The sequence below is a fragment of the Neoarius graeffei genome, chromosome 25 (assembly GCF_027579695.1).
Source record: "Neoarius graeffei isolate fNeoGra1 chromosome 25, fNeoGra1.pri, whole genome shotgun sequence".
NCBI classification, from domain to species: domain Eukaryota; kingdom Metazoa; phylum Chordata; class Actinopteri; order Siluriformes; family Ariidae; genus Neoarius; species Neoarius graeffei.
In genome coordinates this window covers 57,879,536-57,896,863 of record NC_083593.1, presented here as the reverse complement: position 1 = coordinate 57,896,863, position 17,328 = coordinate 57,879,536, and the positions used below count along the sequence as shown (strand labels likewise).

Below are 17,328 nucleotides of genomic sequence, written 5' to 3'. Positions count from 1 at the left end.
ACCCATTGCCCAAGTCAACATCAAGTGCGGCATATACCAAGGAGATGCACTATCACCACTGCTGTTCTGCATAGGCCTGAACCTCCTCAGTCGGATCATCACGAAGAGCGGCTACGGGTACCGATTCCGTAGTGGGGCAACAATCAGCCACCTGCTCTACATGGATGACATCAAGCTGTATGCCAGGAACGAGCGAGAAATAGACTCGCTGATCCACACCACCCGGATCTATAGGGATGTCATTCGGATTGGACAAGTGTGGCCGGATGGTCTCAAAGAGAGGCAAGATGATCTGGACTGAGGGGATTGACCTACCAGAGGGCAACATAGGTGATATCCAAGACAGCTACAAGTACCTTGGCATCCCACAGGCTAATGGAAACCATGAAGAGGCCACAAGGAAGTCAACCACAGCCAAATACCTCCAGAGAGTAAGGCAGGTCCTGAAAAGTCAGCTGAATGGTAAGAACAAGGTCCGAGCCATCAACATGTACGCACTACCAGTCATCAGATACCCCGCTGGTATCATAAACTGGCCAAAGGAGGAGATAGAAGCCACAGATATCAAGACTAGAAAGCTCCTCACCATGCATGGAGGGTTCCACCCCAAGTCCAGCACCCTGAGACTATACACTAAGCGGAAAGAGGGAGGCCGAGGGCTAGTGAGCATCAAGACCACGGTCCAGGATGATCATCGAAAATCCGAGAATACATCAGAAAGATGGCCCCAAAGGATGAACTGCTAAGTGAATGTCTCAGGCAGCAGAACCCTGATGAGAGTGCAGAGGAGGAGGAGGAACAGACAACCTGGAGGGACAAACCCCTACATGGCATGTTCCACCATCAGATAGAGGAAGTGGCTGATATCAAGAAATCCTACCAGTGGCTGGATAATGCAGGACTGACAGACAGACAGCACAGAGGCACTAATCATGGCAGCACAAGAACAGGCCATAAGCACAAGAGCCATAGAGGCCAGGATCTACCAGAGTAGATCAGACCCAAGATGCAGACTGTGCAAAGAAGCCCCTGAAACAGTCCAGCACATAGTAGCAGGGTGTAAGATGCTAGCTGGATCAGCATACATGGAGAGGCACAACCAAGTGGCTGGGATAGTATACAGGAACATCTGCAACCAGTATGGAATAGAAGTACCCAAGTCCCAATGGGCCATACCACAGAAGGTGGCTGAGAACAACAGGGCCAAGGTTCTGTGGGACTTCAGCTTCCAGACTGACAAACAGATCCTGGCTAACCAACCGGACATAGTGGTGGTGGACAAAGAGCAGAAGAGGGTGGTGGTGATAGATGTGGTGATCCCAGCTGACGCCAACATCAGGAAGAAAGAACATGAGAAACTTGAGAAGTATCAAGGGTTGAAAGAGCAGCTGGAACGGATGTGGAAGGTCAAGGGTTGCGTGGTCCCCGTGGTAGTGGGGGCACTTGGGGCAGTAACCCCCAAACTGGGAGAGTGGCTCCAGCAAATCCCAGGAACAACATCTGAAGCCTCAGTCCAGAAGAGCGCAGTCCTAGGAACATCGAAGATACTGCGCAGAACCCTCAAACTCCCAGGCCTCTGGTAGAGGACCCAAGCTTGAGGATGACATGGATACCACCCCCCTGCCGGGGGTGAGGAGATTTATTTTATATATATATATATATATATATATATATATATATATATATATATATATATATATATATATATATATATATAAAAAAAATGTGTGTGTGTGTGTCTTCAAAAGGAAGTGACCAGGTGCCACCACGTACAGGTTCATGTTTTTGGCATCAGTGGAATTTGTTTATTTCTCTAGGGTTTTTTTTTTTTTTTTGTCTCTTATTATGAGTTCATGATTGTGTACAGAGAGGAACTGTAGTGGTGGTTTTTTTTGTTTGTTTGTTTGTTTTTTGAAATTTCTTAGTGTATAAAAATAAAGGTGGGGACAAATGCATGAAATAAAAATGACTAACTGATTGTGGTATTAATATTCAAATTATTTTCCACACCACCACATTGTTTAATGTGTTAATAATTAATTCAGTGTTAAATATTAAATTAATAAAATGTTTACATGAAACGTTCTTGCGCTTCAGTCTGAAGCAAAGCCTAAAGAGACTGTTTATTACTGTGTAATTACACAATGTGTATGACGACATGGTGTTTGTGTTCGCAGGGAAATTAAAACCCACGATGGCCTTCATGTCTGGGAAGCTGCAGATTAAAGGGGACATGGCTCTGGCCATCAAAATGGAGAAGATGATGGCGCTGATGAACAAGTCCAAGCTGTAATCAGAAATGTTGTTCTGTGTTAATTAAGGTTCATGATCACTGAGGGGGTTACAAACCGATCTCCATCACGGGTTCTGTTAATCCCTCAGCCGACACGACCGCAGACAGTTTCTGATTTTTCATACAAATTCATCCTGCCTTCATTTTTATAGATTTTATAGGGAACACTGTAGAAAAGAAACAGTTGAGTATAAGTTCACAACCCTACCCCATTAATGTGTCTTCAGGTTCACAGACGATCCTTCAGGAAGTGTGTTCTGATATTAACTGTGAATAAAATGTACATAATGTTTCTGATTGGGTCTCTGTGTTTTGCTGGTCGTCTCTGTCCTTACATGAGACACTTGGATACATGACATAGAAGTCAGAGGGGGTGTAAACTTTTGAGAACATTAAGACCGAGACTCTTCTCTCTCTCTCTGTATCTCAAGCGTTAAATAATGTTGTAACAGACTTTCAGACCTGCCAACCTTTACGCATTTTGCGTAGCAGATACGCATTTAGACATCAAACTACACTGCTGCGATTTAACACTTCAAAATGCACAAAAAGCTACTGATGGCTTTTGTCACGGAACAGACAGGAGAGGAGATCAAATGCGCTCAAACCACAGTTTATTTTTAATAAGGGAAAGGGGAGTTGGAAGAATGTGTGTGAAGTCTAGTGGCAGGAGAACAGAGAGGCAGGAATGGCTGGTGGTGACATCTGAGGTCTCCTATCCAAGTACTGACCAGGCCTGACCCTGCTTAGCAACAGAGATGAGACGGGACCAGGCGTAGTCAGAGAGGTGTGGCTGTAGGGCTGACAGCGCTAGGGTTACAGGCAGTCTCCCAGCAGGCAGGAGATAGCAGGCTGGAACACAGAGTCACAAAACAGGTAGCAGGATAGGAGGCAGAAATGCAGGGTCAGGTTACCAGGGCAGAAGAGTAGGGCTCCAGGCAGGGTAGCTCACACCAGGCAGATGGAGAGGCAGGCGAGCAGCAGGGCTGGGCGAGCTGGAGATCAGGCGAAGGTACAGGAGGAGCAGGCAAGAGGCAGAGTCGACAGAACAGAAGGCAGATCAGGTTACCGGGGCTGGAGAGCAGACAGAGTCCGACAGAACAGGAAATCTTCAGGAGTCAGAGTAGTGGGAACACAGAGCAGGTTATCAGGCAGAGAGTTGCAGACGATCTGACACAGGAGCTAGGGAGAACTGCAGCTTAAATACACACGGGAGAGCAGGTGATCAGCAACAGCCAATGACAGTCACTGAAAGATAATAAGAGGAAGTGAGTGCGGGCGTGGCCGGTAATGCTGAGTGGAGATGTTACCTGAAGAGAAGCCCACAGGTAGGACCATGACAGAACCCCCCCCCCCTCAAGGGACGGCTCCAGAAGTCCCTAGCCACAGATCACCAAAGACGGGCGGGAGGAGGGGGAATACCGGTGGAGGGTTAGAACTCCTCAGACCGGTCAGTGTCCATAGCCTCCGCACCCTCTTCACCGTCAGAAGAATCGTCATCCAAGGACCCCCGCCCAGGATTCGGTTCGGTGTCAGGCTCAGGCGCTGGAGCAGGGGCAGGGTCCGGAAGTGGATCCGCATGGTGAGAACCCCTATGTCGGCCCCGTCGGATGGAGGGCTGGTCGGGGTGTAGCCGATGGAAGTCGGCGATGAGGGCCGGATCCAGAATCCTTCCAGCGGGAACCCACATCCTCTCCTCAGGACCATAGCCCTCCCAATCCACCAGGTATTGGAGGCCCCTGCCCCTGCGTCGTGACTTCAGCAGTCGCCGGACGGAGTAGACCGGGCCACCGTCGATGAGACGAGGAGGAGGAGGAGCAGCTGGGACCAGCGGGCTCTCATGCACTGGCTTGATCTTAGAGACGTGGAAGGTGGGGTGCACTCTCATGGACTTGGGCAGTCGAAGCCGGACAGCAGACTGGCTGATTATCCTCTGGATAGGGAATGGTCCGACGAACCGAGGTGCTAGCTTACGAGACTCCACCTGGAGGGGCAGGTCCTTGGCAGGTAGCCACACCTTCTGGCCCACCCGGTAGGTGGGCGCAGGCGTCCTCCGCTGGTTGGCACCAGTAGAGTAGCTGGTGACTGACTTGAGGAGTGCAGCGCGGGCTTGAGACCAGGTGTGGCAGCATCGGCGTGCATAGGTGAGGGCAGCCGGGCAGGTGACCTCTCCCTCCTGGCTGGGGAATAGGGGTGGTTGGTAGCCATACACGCAGTGGAATGGGGACAGCCCGGTGGCTGAGCTGGTGAGGGAGTTGTGGGAGTATTCCACCCACAGCAGGTGCTCGCACCAGGCCCTAGGGTTGCGTGACTCCATGCACCGAAGTGCCTTCTCCAACTCCTGGTTTGTCCGTTCTGACTGGCCGTTGGACTGGGGTCGGAATCCGGAGGTGAGGCTGGCGGTGGCCCCGAGTAGGTGACAGAACTCCTTCCAAAAAGAGGAGGTGAATTGCGGCCCCTGGTCTGAAATGATGTCCTTGGGCAGCCCATGGATGCGAAAGACATGTTGCAAGACGATCTGGGCAGTCTCCTTGGCTGACGGTAGTTTAGGGAGGGGAACAAAGTGAGCCATTTTGCTAAAGCGGTCCACGATGGTGAGTATGACCATCATTCCCGTTAGAAGGGGGTAGACCCGTAACAAAATCCACGGAGATGTGGGACCAGGGTCACATTGGCACGGGCAGAGGCTGGAGCAAACCGGCAGGAGGCCGGCTGGAGGGCTTATTTTGGTTACAAGTAGGGCAGGCTCGGACGAAGTAGGCCCATAGTAGGCCACCAGAACCGTTGGGTGAGCAGGTGGTAGGTGCGAGTGGAACCAGGGTGGCAGGCTAGATGGGAGTCGTGTCCCCATTGTATAACCTGGGATCGCAGGTCTGCAGGAACGAAGAGGCGACTTGCGGGGTATGCACTGGGGCTGGGTTGGTCACGGAGGGCTTCCCGCACTCGTTCTTCGATGTCCCAGGTCAGCGCAGCAACGATACAGGGGTCAGGCAGGATGGGAGCCGGGTCCTTGGAGGGGGCATCACCCTTCTGGAACTGGCGGGAGAGCGCGTCAGGCTTGGTCTTGCGAGATCCGGGCCGGTACGAAAGGGTGAAATTAAATCGGGTGAAAAAGAGAGCCCAGCGGGCCTGTCTGGGGTGGAGTCGTTTGGCGGTGCAGATGTATTCTAGATTCTTATGGTCAGTCCAGACCAGGAATGGGACTACGCATCCCTCCAGCCAGTGGTGCCATTCCTCCAGGGCGAGCTTGACTGCCAGCAGTTCCCTATTACCTATGTCGTAATTGCGTTCGGCCGGCAACAGCCGGTGGGAGAAGAACGCACAAGGGTGGAGCTTGTTGTCATCCGCAGACCTCTGTGAGAGCACTGCCCCGACTCCCACATCCGAGGCGTCCACCTCAACGATGAATTGCCGCTCCTCATCAGGCAGCCGGAGGACGGGAGCAGTGGTGAACCGAGCCTTGAGGGTGGCAAAGGCTTCGTTGGCGGCCGGAGTCCAGGTGAAGGACTGTTTGGTGCTGGTCAAGGCGGTGAGGGGTGACGCAATGGTGCTGTAATTACGAATGAATTTCCTGTAGAAATTTGCGAAGCCCAGGAACTGCTGAAGCTGCTTCCTGCTCTCTGGTACTGGCCATGAAGTAACTGCAGAGACTTTAGCAGGGTCCATCTGGATGCTCCCTTCTGCCACGATGTACCCCAGGAACCCCACAGACTTGGCGTGAAACTCACACTTCTCTGCCTTGACGAAGAGGGAGTTTTCCAGGAGACGACGGAGCACTTGCTGGACATGCTGGGTGTGTTTGGACAGGGTTTTAGAGAAGATCAGGATGTCGTCGAGGTAAACGAACATGAACTTGTTCAACATATCTCGCAGGACATCATTCACCAGAGCCTGGAATACCGCTGGCGCGTTGGTAAGGCCAAACGGCATTACCCGGTATTCATAGTGACCGGTGGGGGTGTTGAACGCGGTCTTCCACTCGTCTCCCTCCCTTATCCACACCAGGTGGTAGGCATTCCGGAGATCGAGTTTGGTGAAGACCGTGGCTCCCTGGAGCAGCTCGAAGGCAGAGGTAAGCAGTGGGAGAGGGTATCGGTTCTTGACGGTGATGTCGTTGAGACCCCTGTAATCGATGCAGGTGATGAAGGATCCATCCTTCTTTTCCACGAAGAAGAACCCAGCACTGGCGGGAGAAGAGGATGGACGGATAAGGCCGGCAGCCAGAGAGTCACTGATGTAGGTCTCCATAGCCTTCCTTTCCAGGGCGGACAGAGAGTAGAGACGACCCTTGGGTGGTGCAGTGCCTAGGAGGAGATCAATGGCGCAGTTGTAGGGCCAGTGAGGAGGCAAGGAAGTGGCTTTGGTTTTACTGAATACCTCCCGAAGGCTGCGATAACACGCTGGGACATTAGTGAGGTCGGGGGCAGAGCTGGCAGGTGGAGTACGGGTGTTTAGGCTGGCGGCTCGTAAGCAGGTCCGATGGCAGTCCTTGCCCCATTCTCTTATCTCTCCAGTGGCCCAGTTGAGGTGAGGACTGTGCTGGCGGAGCCATGGATAGCCCAGGATGAGAGGTTGGCCGGGGGAATGGAGCAGATGAAATTGGATGGTTTCGTGGTGATTGCCTGACAGAGTCATCGGAACAGGGGTAGTGAGGCGGGTGACGGTGCCAAGGAGATGGCCATCCAGTGCCCTGGCTGGAACGGGAGAGGATAAGTGGTGGCTTCGCAGGCCCAACTGGTGCGCAAGCTCAGTGTCCATGATGTTAGCCTCGGCACCAGAGTCAACCAGGGTGTGGGTGGAATCCGACAGACAAAGGCAAACTTGGAGCATAGGTTTCTGGCTGGTGGAGGATTGGAGGATCATTGAACCCAACCGGGCCCCTCCTATGTCCGGTGAGCTCTGGCTTCTCCGTGCGGTGATGACTGGCTGAGACCGGCGGGCCCTCTCTCGTCGACGGGTCTGGACCCGGTGGTCAATGCGGATGGCCAGGGTGATGGCCTCGTCGAGTGTCAACGGTTGCTCGTACGAGACCAATTCGTCCTTCATGTAGTCGGCCAGGCTGTGCAGAAAGGCGTCCACCAGCGCCTGCATGTTCCACTTGCTGCGCCGGGCCAAGGTCCGGAAATCGATCGAGTAGTCAGCCACTGTATGTCTGCCTTGGCGAATACTTATCAGTCCTCCAGATGCCTCTACTGATGACGGGCCCGGGTCAAAGACCTTAATCATCTCCGCAGCAAACAGGGAGAAGGAGGCACATGCCAGTGTCCGGCGTTCATACTCAGCAGTCCCCCACAGGCGGGCGCGGCCAGTCAGATGAGTGATGACGAAGTCCACCTTCGCTGTCTCCAACGCGAAGGTTCTGGGCTGTAGGTCGAAGATCAACCGGCAGCTGGTCAGGAAGGCATGGACTTGGGAGGGGTCACTGTCAAAACGCTCCGGACTGCCAACCTTGGGTTCTGGGGCATCGAGTGCTAGGGCAGTGAGCAGCTGGAATGCTTGGTCCAGTTGTTGTTGGCCATGCTGGATCAGGGCTGTGATGTCAGCAGACATCCAGCTGACATCCCCTTCGGCGCACTGCAGCCGGTCTAGAGCAGAGGGTTCAGGTGCTGACTCCATGCTGGTCAGATCGTTCTGTCACAGAACAGACAGGAGAGGAGATCAAATGTGCTCAAACCACAGTTTATTTATAATAGGGGAAAGGGGAGTTGGAAGAATGTGTGTGTGGGTGAAGTCCAGTGGCAGGAGAACAGAGAGGCAGGGATGGCTGGTGGTGACGTCTGAGGTCTCCTATCCAAGTACTGACCAGGCCTGACCCTGCTTAGCTTCAAAGATGAGACAGGACTAGGCATAGTCAGAGAGGTGTAGCTGTAGGGCTGACAGTGCTAGGGTTACAGGCAGTCTCCCAGCAAACAGTTCCTCAGCAGGCAGGAGATAGCAGGCTGGAACACAGAGTCACGAAACAGGTAGCAGGATAGGAGGCAGAAATGCAGGGTCAGGTTACCAGGGCAGAAGAGTAGGGCTCCAGGCAGGGTAGCTCACACCAGGCAGATGGAGAGGCAGGCAAGCAGCAGGGCTGGGCGAGCTGGAGATCAGGCGAAGGTACAGGAGGAGCAGGCAAGAGGCAGAGTCGACAGAACAGAAGGCAGATCAGGTTACCGGGGCTGGAGAGCAGACAGGGTCCGACAGAACAGGAAATCTTCAGGAGTCACAGTAGTGGGAACACAGAGCAGGTTATCAGGCAGAGAGTTGCAGACGATCTGACACAGGAGCTAGGGAGAACTGCAGCTTAAATACACACAGGGGGAGAGCAGGTGATCGGCAACAGCCAATGACAGTCATTGAAAGATAATAAGAGGAAGTGGGTGCGGGCGTGGCCGGTAATGCTGAGTGGAGATGTTATCTGAAGAGAGAAGCCCACAGGTAGGACCATGACAGCTTTGAGTTCAAAGATCTTTAATATTCCAGTTCAACTGTCTGCGTTCGCACTCTAGGCAACTCGTCTATGGGTGTGACTGCATTGACCAGCAACCTGTAGAGAAAAGAAGACTTCGACCAATCACAGCGCTGGTTTTAAACTCTTCAACTAGGCCTATAGGCCATGAGGCTAAGCAGAGAGACGAGGAACCGTCAAAACAAGTAACGACATTGATTTTCATCCCTCTCGGTCTTCATACTGTGACTGGCAGGCGTGCGGGAACACATTTTAGGTCAGGGGTGCTGCATATTAAGTAGGCTGGTTAATGGGGGTCATGGGTTTATATAATATACATATAATGCACTTTAAGGTCGATACCTTGACATCGCTGCAGCGCGGTACCCGACGTTCCATAATCTACAGTGGTGCTTGAAAGTTTGTGAACCCTTTAGAATTTTCTATATTTCTGCATAAATATGACCTAAAACATCATCAGATTTTCACACAAGTCCTAAAAGTAGATAAAGAGAACCCAGTTAAACAAATGAGATGAAAATATTATACTTGGTCATTTATTAATTGAGGAAAATGATCCAATATTATATATCTGTGAGTGGCAAAAGTATGTGAACCTCTAGGGTTAGCAGTTAATTTGAAGGTGAAATTAGAGTCAGGTGTTTTCAATCAATGGGATGACAATCAGGTGTGAGTGGGCACCCTGTTTTATTTAAAGAACAGGGATCTATCAAAGTCTGATCTTCACAACACATGTTTGTGGAAGTGTATCATGGCACGAACAAAGGAGATTTGTGAGGACCTCAGAAAAAGCGTTGTTGATGCTCATCAGGCTGGAAAAGGTTACAAAACCATCTCTAAAGAGTTTGGACTCCACCAATCCACAGTCAGACAGATTGTGTACAAATGGAGAAAATTCAAGGCCATTGTTACCCTCCCCAGGAGTGGTCGACCAACAAAGATCACTCCAAGAGCAAGGTGTGTAATAGTCTGCGAGGTCACAAAGGACCCCAGGGTAACTTCTAAGCAACTGAAGGCCTCTCTCACATTGGCTAATGTTAATGTTCATGAGTCCACCATCAGGAGAACACTGAACAACAATGGTGTGCATGGAAGGGTTGCAAGGAGAAAGCCACTGCTCTCCAAAAAAACATTGCTGCTCGTCTGCAGTTTGCTAAAGATCACGTGGACAAGCCAGAAGGCTATTGGAAAAATGTTTTGTGGACGGATGAGACCAAAATAGAAATTTTTGATTTAAATGAGAAGCGTTATGTTTGGAGAACGGAAAACACTGCATTCCAGCATAAGAACCTTATCCCATCTGTGAAACATGGTGGTGGTAGTATCATGGTTTGGGCCTGTTTTGCTGCATCTGGGCCAAGACGGCTTGCCATCATTGATGGAACAATGAATTCTGAATTATACCAGCAAATTCTAAAGGAAAATGTCAGGACATCTGTCCATGAACTGAATCTCAAGAGAAGGTGGGTCATGCAGCAAGACAACGACCCTAAGCACACAAGTCGTTCTACCAAAGAATGGTCAAAGAAGAATAAAGTGAATGTTTTGGAATGGCCAAGTCAAAGTCCTGACCTTAATCCAATCAAAATGTTGTGGAAGGACCTGACGCGAGCAGTTCATGTGAGGAACCCCACTAACATCCCAGAGTTGAAGCTGTTCTGTACGGAGGAATGGGCTAAAATTCCTCCAAGCCGGTGTGTAGGACTGATCAACAGTTACCGGAAACGTTTAGTTGCAGTTATTGCTGCACAAGGGGGTCACACCAGATACTGAAAGCAAAGGTTCACATACTTTTGCCACTCACAGATATGTAATATTGGATCATTTTCCTCAATAAATAAATGACCAAGTATAATATTTTTGTCTCATTTGTTTAACTGGGTTCTCTTTATCTACTTTTAGAGCTTGTGTGAAAATCTGATGATGTTTTAGGTCATATTTATACAGAAATATAGAAAATTCTAAAGGGTTCACAAACTTTCAAGCACCACTGTACATGTAATGCATGTAAGCAGAACCAACCTGTGATTTTGGGCCAAAATTCCTCACTGTATGGCTGTCTCCATAGTAACGAGTTTTTACCTTTTGACCTTACAATGTAGCCTACACTGTAAGAAGTGATTTTGGAGAGTGTTAAATATAATCTATGCAAACCAGATAAAATTTACTCGATTATTGCAGTCAGCCAAGGAATTATAAAGTAATGGGTAAATTATACATATGCTACCTATTCGTTAACAGTAACAACCATTACATGGAAAAATACGGTAAAATATACCCTAGGCAAGGCAAGGCAAGTTTATTTATATAGCACATTTCATACACAATGGCAGTTCAATGTGCTTTACAGAAGTAAAAACAAAAACAGTAAACAATAGAGAAATAAAATTACATAAAATAATTTTATCTTTATTCTAAAATAATTAATTAAAAGAATTAAAAGAAAATAATAAGAATTAAACAATAGTAGAAATAAAATATTAAAATGCCAAAAAGAAAAAGGAGAAAGAGAAAAAAAAAACTAGCAGAATAAAATAGAATAAAGTTAAAATAAATTTAAAACATGCAGAGAAAAAGATTATAAAAAATGTAAAATATTAATTATTTAACAGAAAGCATCTGAAAACAGCTTGGTCTTTAACCTAGATTTGAAGCTGCCAACAGCAGGAGCATTTTTAATGTCCTCTGGCAGTTGGTTCCATAGCTGCACTGCATAGTAGCTAAAAGCTGCTTCCCCACACTTTGTTTTAACAACTGGTTTTAATAGTAAATTTTTCTGTTGCGATCTGGTAGATCTGATTGGGTTAGGCCGCTGCAACATATCAGAGAGGGAATTGGGCCCTGTACCATTTAGAGATTTGTACACCAGCAGCAATGCTTTAAAGTCAATTCTGTAGCTTACTGGAAGCCAGTGAAGGGACCTTAGAATTGGAGTAATGTGCTCTGTTCTTTTTGTTCGTGTGAGAACCCTCGCCGCTGCATTTTGAACCAGCTGAAGTCGTTTAATGGTCTTTTTTGGCAGGCCTGTGAAAAGGCCATTGCAGTAATCAACCCTACTAGAGATGAAGGCATGTATTAGTTTTTCCAGATCATGTTTTGACATAAGTCCTCTTAGTTTGGAAATGTTTTTTAGGTGATAAAATGCCGTTTTAGTGATTGCTTTCATGTGACTGTCAAAGTTTAGCTCGCTGTCAATGAAAACACCAAGATTTTTAACCATTTCTTTAGTTTTAATCCCTTTTGTGTTAAGAATAGTGGTAATCCTGAGTCTTTCATCTTTTTTTCCAAATAGAATTACTTCTGTTTTATCTGTGTTCAGCTGAAGAAAATTTTGTGACATCCAGCTATTGATTTGATCGATACACTGGTAGAGACATTCAAGGGGGGCATAATCATTTGGTGATAGAGCAAAATAAATTTGGGTATCATCTGCATAGTAGTGATACAAAATTGAATTTTTATTGATAATTTGCCCAAGTGGGAGCATATAAAGGTTGAAAAGTAATGGTCCAAGAATCGACCCCTGGGGGACACCACAGGTCAAGGGCATTGACGTTGAGGAACAATTTCCCAGGGTAACAAAGAAGCTTCTATCTTTTAAGTATGATTTTAACCAATTGATAACTTTACCAGTCAATCCAACCCAGTGTTCAAGTCGATATAGCAGTATGTTGTGATCAACAGTATCAAAAGCTGCACTGAGGTCCAGTAATACCAGGACCGATGTTTTGCCTGCATCAGTATTAAGACGTATGTCATTTATAACTTTAATCAGCGCTGTTTCAGTGCTATGATTGGCACGAAATCCTGACTGAAAATTATCAAAACGGCTGTTTGATATCAAGAAGGCAGTTAATTGATTGAAGACAATTTTTTCCAGGATTTTCCCGATAAATGGTAGATTTGATATTGGCCTGTAATTATTTAACACTGAAGGATCCAGATTATTTTTTTTAAGAAGGGGCTTTACAACAGCTTTTTTTAGGGACACAGGAACAACACCAGTCTCCAAGGATGTATTTATAATTTGAAGCACATCTGTAATTATAAGATGAAGAACAGACTTAAAAAAGTTGGTGGGCAGAATGTCCAGTTCAGATGTTGAGGAACTGAGATTTTGTACAGTTTTTTCAAGAGTCTCATAATCAATTAAACAAAATTCTGACATTGTGTTAAAGTTATCTATCTGTGTCATTGGTGATTGCAGTTTTTCAATTTTTTGCAACTGAGATATATTATGAGAAATATTCTGCCGTATTTTATCAATTTTACCTTTGAAGAAGGATGCAAACTCATTGCATTTATTAACTGAGAGAAGTTCAGGTGCTAATTGTGGTGGGGGATTAGTTAGCTTCTCTACTGTTGAAAATAGCACACGGGCATTGTTCATATTCCTGCTGATGATATTGGAGAAGAAAGACTGTCTTGCTTTACGAATTTCATAATTATAATTACAAAGCATCTCTTTATGGATTTGATAATGGATGTGAAGTTTAGATTTGCGCCATTTTCTTTCAGTCTTTCTACATTCTCTCTTTAGCAGTTTAACAGCCGGGTACTGCTTCCATGGTGCTTTCTGCTTATCATTGACTCTTTTGATTTTGAATGGAGCAATATCATCCATAATTTGGGTCATATTTAAATTAAAAAATTCCAGTAAATCATCTACAGAGTCTGACATTTTGGTTGAGTTCTGAGAGAGAGCTTGCTCAAAAAGAGCACGTGTTGTCGTTTATGACTCTCCTGCCTATAGTCGTTGAGCTATTCTGAATGTGAGGAGACATAGAAACTTCAAAAAAAAAACACAGAAATGGTCAGATAAGGCCAGGTCAACAACAGTATAAGAAACAGTAAGACCCTTTGTGATGACGAGGTCAAGAGTATGACCACGAGAGTGGGTCGGTCCCTGTACATGTTGTACTAGGTTAAAGTTATCAATAATTGCAAATAGTTCTTTGGCATAAATGTTATCAGTATTATCTACATGTAAGTTAAAATCCCCAGATATAATAAGACAATCAAACTCTAAGCAAATGACTGATAACAATTCACCAAACTCTTCAAGAAAGACCTTGGCTGAATGTCTCGGAGGCCTGTAAATAGTTAATAATAATATGTTAGGAGAGCATGTAACAAGTGCACATAAGTGTTCAAAGGACATAAAATCACCAAGTGAGGATTGTTTACATTGAAAAGAGACTTTGAAAATATTTGCGATCCCTCCACCTTTCCCTTGTCGGGTAACATTCAAAAAATTAAAATTTGGGGGAGCTGCTTCGATAAGGGTGGTAGCACTATTTGCTTGATCCAGCCAGGTTTCAGTTAGAAGCAAAAAATCAAGATTGTGTTTACAAATAAGATCATTAATTAAAAATGACTTGTTTAAAAGTGATCTAATATTCAGAAGGGCTAGTTTTACAGTAATATTTGGTTGTGCACTCTGATGCTGTTTTAAAACAGGAAGGAGATTAGATTGGTTCACCCCCAGGGTTAAATGTGCTCTATGTTTTCTGTTTCTTATCAACACAGGAATAGTGTCAACATCGGATCCCTGCTTTTTTCTACATCCATTTGCAGGGACCCAGAGTACATCAAACAAGACTTTCTAAATGTTCCATTTGGTTTGAGGGTGAAAGGACTGGAGATGACATGTATCTTTTGGATGGTGAAAAAGATTTGTAGCCAGCTGAAAGTCCTGGACGAACACAATTTTGATGAACTGGGTACACTGCTTGTCGCGACAAATTTGGACTAGAAAAAGAGAGCATAGCCATAGGAAACAGTTTTTTCATGCTATTTGGGAAATCCATCCGAGGAGAAGTGGAGTCGTCTGTCCTTGAATGTTGGGAGGCCTGCAAGTCAGATGTTTGTGTGTCCTTGATGACGACTTGCAAAGATGATTGTTTAGGCTTTGTAACTATGTCAGTCTGCGACATCTTATCAACTGTTTTCCTCGGTGCTGGCTGAGAAAAGATTGCAAGTTTGTAGTGGTCTGCTAAGACTTTGGCTCCAATCCAGCTGAGTTCAGTGCTATTTGGCTTGTAGAATTCTTTGCGATTCCAAAAAAGATTAAAATTGTCTATGAAATTCATACCAAATGAAGAACAAGTTTTTCCAAGCCAGGTGTTAAGACTGAAGAGTCGAGAAAAAGCAAAATTTCCTCTCGCTGGGAGTGGGCCACTGATAAAAGATTGAATTCCAGTCTTGTAGAGCTCAGAAAAAAGTTTTCTGAAATCATCTTGGACAAACAGCTGTTCTCTGAAAACATCGTTTGCTCCCACATGTACAACGATACGCTTAATCGTTTTATGCTCGGACATGAGTTTCAAAATGCTGTCTTTGGTGTCAGAGATGGATGCATTTGGAAGACAACAAATAATCATCCCATAACCTTTTAATTGTCTTACAGTGGAATCACCAAGAACAAGGGTTGTGGGATCAGGTGGTGTTACGAGCTGCTTTTTGCCTCTTCTCACAGCTCTTCGATCTTGGTGCGATCTCTTTTTACTATGTGTTTGTCCACTTGACAAATCCTCCTCCACATCCCTGAGGCATTCAAATTTGTTCTGAAGCTTTATGGGCTGTGGATTTTCCATAGGATTGTAGATCCTATTGTAATTTGTAGAACGAGCTGGTGTTGAAGTAATTACTCTTCTGTTTTTGTTTTTAGGCTTAGCACCCATCATTTGCCAGTTTTCAGTACTCACATTTTGTACAGCTTGAGTTATGAATTCTTCCACTTGGTCTGCAATGTCCTCAGTCTGTCGGAGCGCAATCTCTGCATTCTCAGCCACTGTTTCTGTACTCCTTTCCTGAGATATCGCTTTTAATTCGTCCGTTTTTGGCAGAGCATTAATCTTTGATTCCAGAATAGAAATCCTCTGTTCTAATTCCATGCATTTTCTGCAGGATTTTTTGCTTCCTGGCATTTAAAAAAAAAAAAGTGGAAATTAAAATTAAATTTAAAAGCTTATAAAGATGAAGAAAAGAGAAGAGAGAAAAAAAAGTGGAAATTCAATGAGAAAGTAAGGTATAGAAAAATCCCTAAAGCCATGAGTCCTCTGCTCCAAATTGTGCATGCGTCAGAGCGCGCGTTTGAGTGAGCGGGACAGGGAACTCTCGGACTGCCATCTTCCTCTCTCCGGCTGAAAGTGTTGTTTGCATTAGCCAATTATCCAGAAACAACATTTGAAGCTGTTAGTTAGTGAGTTATAAAACAGGTTCATTACTTGAAATGTTGTGTGAAGCTGTTGTACTGCACTTTATTCTGTGGGTTTTTTTTTTTTTGGATGATTTTATGGATTAAAAACATTGAGATGATGAACCATCTGAAAATCTTTTTTGGGGGGGTACATCTTACCTTCTCCGAATAAGTAATGGTTACTAAGTGATATTAATTACCTTTGATTAGTAATTGTCAGGTATTACCTACTAGCAAACGAGATAATTTTACCCAATTTCAATGAGAAAGTAGCTGTTGAATAGATACATAAATGTGAGGTAAATTTTACCCAATTTATTTAAGTATTTCATAGCTTTTTGTTTGTTATTTTATACTCAATATATGGAATTAAATCTACCCCAAACAAGTCAATGCAAATTGTTACCTCAGATTTATTGGGTAAATTCTATAGGTTACATTTTTCAGTGTACATAAAAACGAATTTTAAATACACATCAGTCATTTTTATGCATTATGTTTATATTCTGATATGAATTTCATTGTGTGATATTTTAAAATTGCTCAGATGGCAAAATTAGTAATGATTTAAAACGTTTCATCCCTGCTCAGTAGGAGTGCGCAGCACCCTCAGTACTCCAGTAGAGGGCGCTACAGTGCCCTCAGCACCCCACTTCCCGCGCCTTTGGTGACTGGTTTTACAAGGGAGGGAGGTGCTAAACACGGTTTCGAAAGTAAATGGGCGGGGCAAGGGCAGTGTGAATAAAGCAAGGACAACCGTCCTAATGTCATAGTTCAAAGAAATCATCTGAAGAAATATTTGTTCCAGCTTATTTTGATATTTGATCCAGGCTTCTCAATCCAAAAAATATTGCATAGCCTAAAGTGAAAATGTAATGTAGTAGCCTACTGACATTTCCATCCAGTCAACCGATAGACGCGTGTGTGTGGGTGGGGGGGTGGAGGATGATGTGTGTGTGGGTGGGGGGGTGGAGGATGATGTGTGTGTGCGCGTGTGTGTGGTGGAGGATGGTGTGTGTGTGTGTGTGTGTGTGTGTGTGTGTGTGTGTGGTGGAGGATGGTGTGTGTGTGGTGGAGGATGGTGTGTGTGTGGTGGAGGATGGTGTGTGTGTGGGTGGTGGAGGATGGTGTGTGTGTGTGGTGGAGGATGGTGTGTGTGCGTGTGGTGGAGGATGGTTGTGTGTGTGTGTGTGTGTGTGGTGGAGGATGGTGTGTGGGTGGTGGAGGATGGTGTGTGTGTGGGTGGTGGAGGATGGTGTGTGTGTGGGTGGTGGAGGATGGTGTGTGTGTGGGTGGTGGAGGATGGTGTGTGTGTGGGTGGTGGAGGATGGTGTGTGTGTGTGTGGTGGAGGATGGTTGTGTGTGTGTGCGTGTGGTGGAGGA

The 17,328-nt window shown here is 46.0% G+C and overlaps 1 protein-coding gene across 1 annotated transcript in view; it reads left to right on the top strand.

Moving 5' to 3' along the window:
- The window catches only part of hsdl2 (hydroxysteroid dehydrogenase like 2), a 15,140-nt gene extending 12,550 nt beyond the window's left edge, over positions 1 to 2,590 (top strand). Inside the window, exon 11 of the mRNA XM_060908481.1 lies at positions 2,178 to 2,590. Within this exon, the coding sequence (XP_060764464.1) occupies positions 2,178 to 2,293 (116 nt within the window). The 3' untranslated portion in view covers positions 2,294 to 2,590. The remainder of the gene's footprint in view (positions 1 to 2,177) is intronic.
- Positions 2,591 to 17,328: the final 14,738 nt, after the last annotated feature.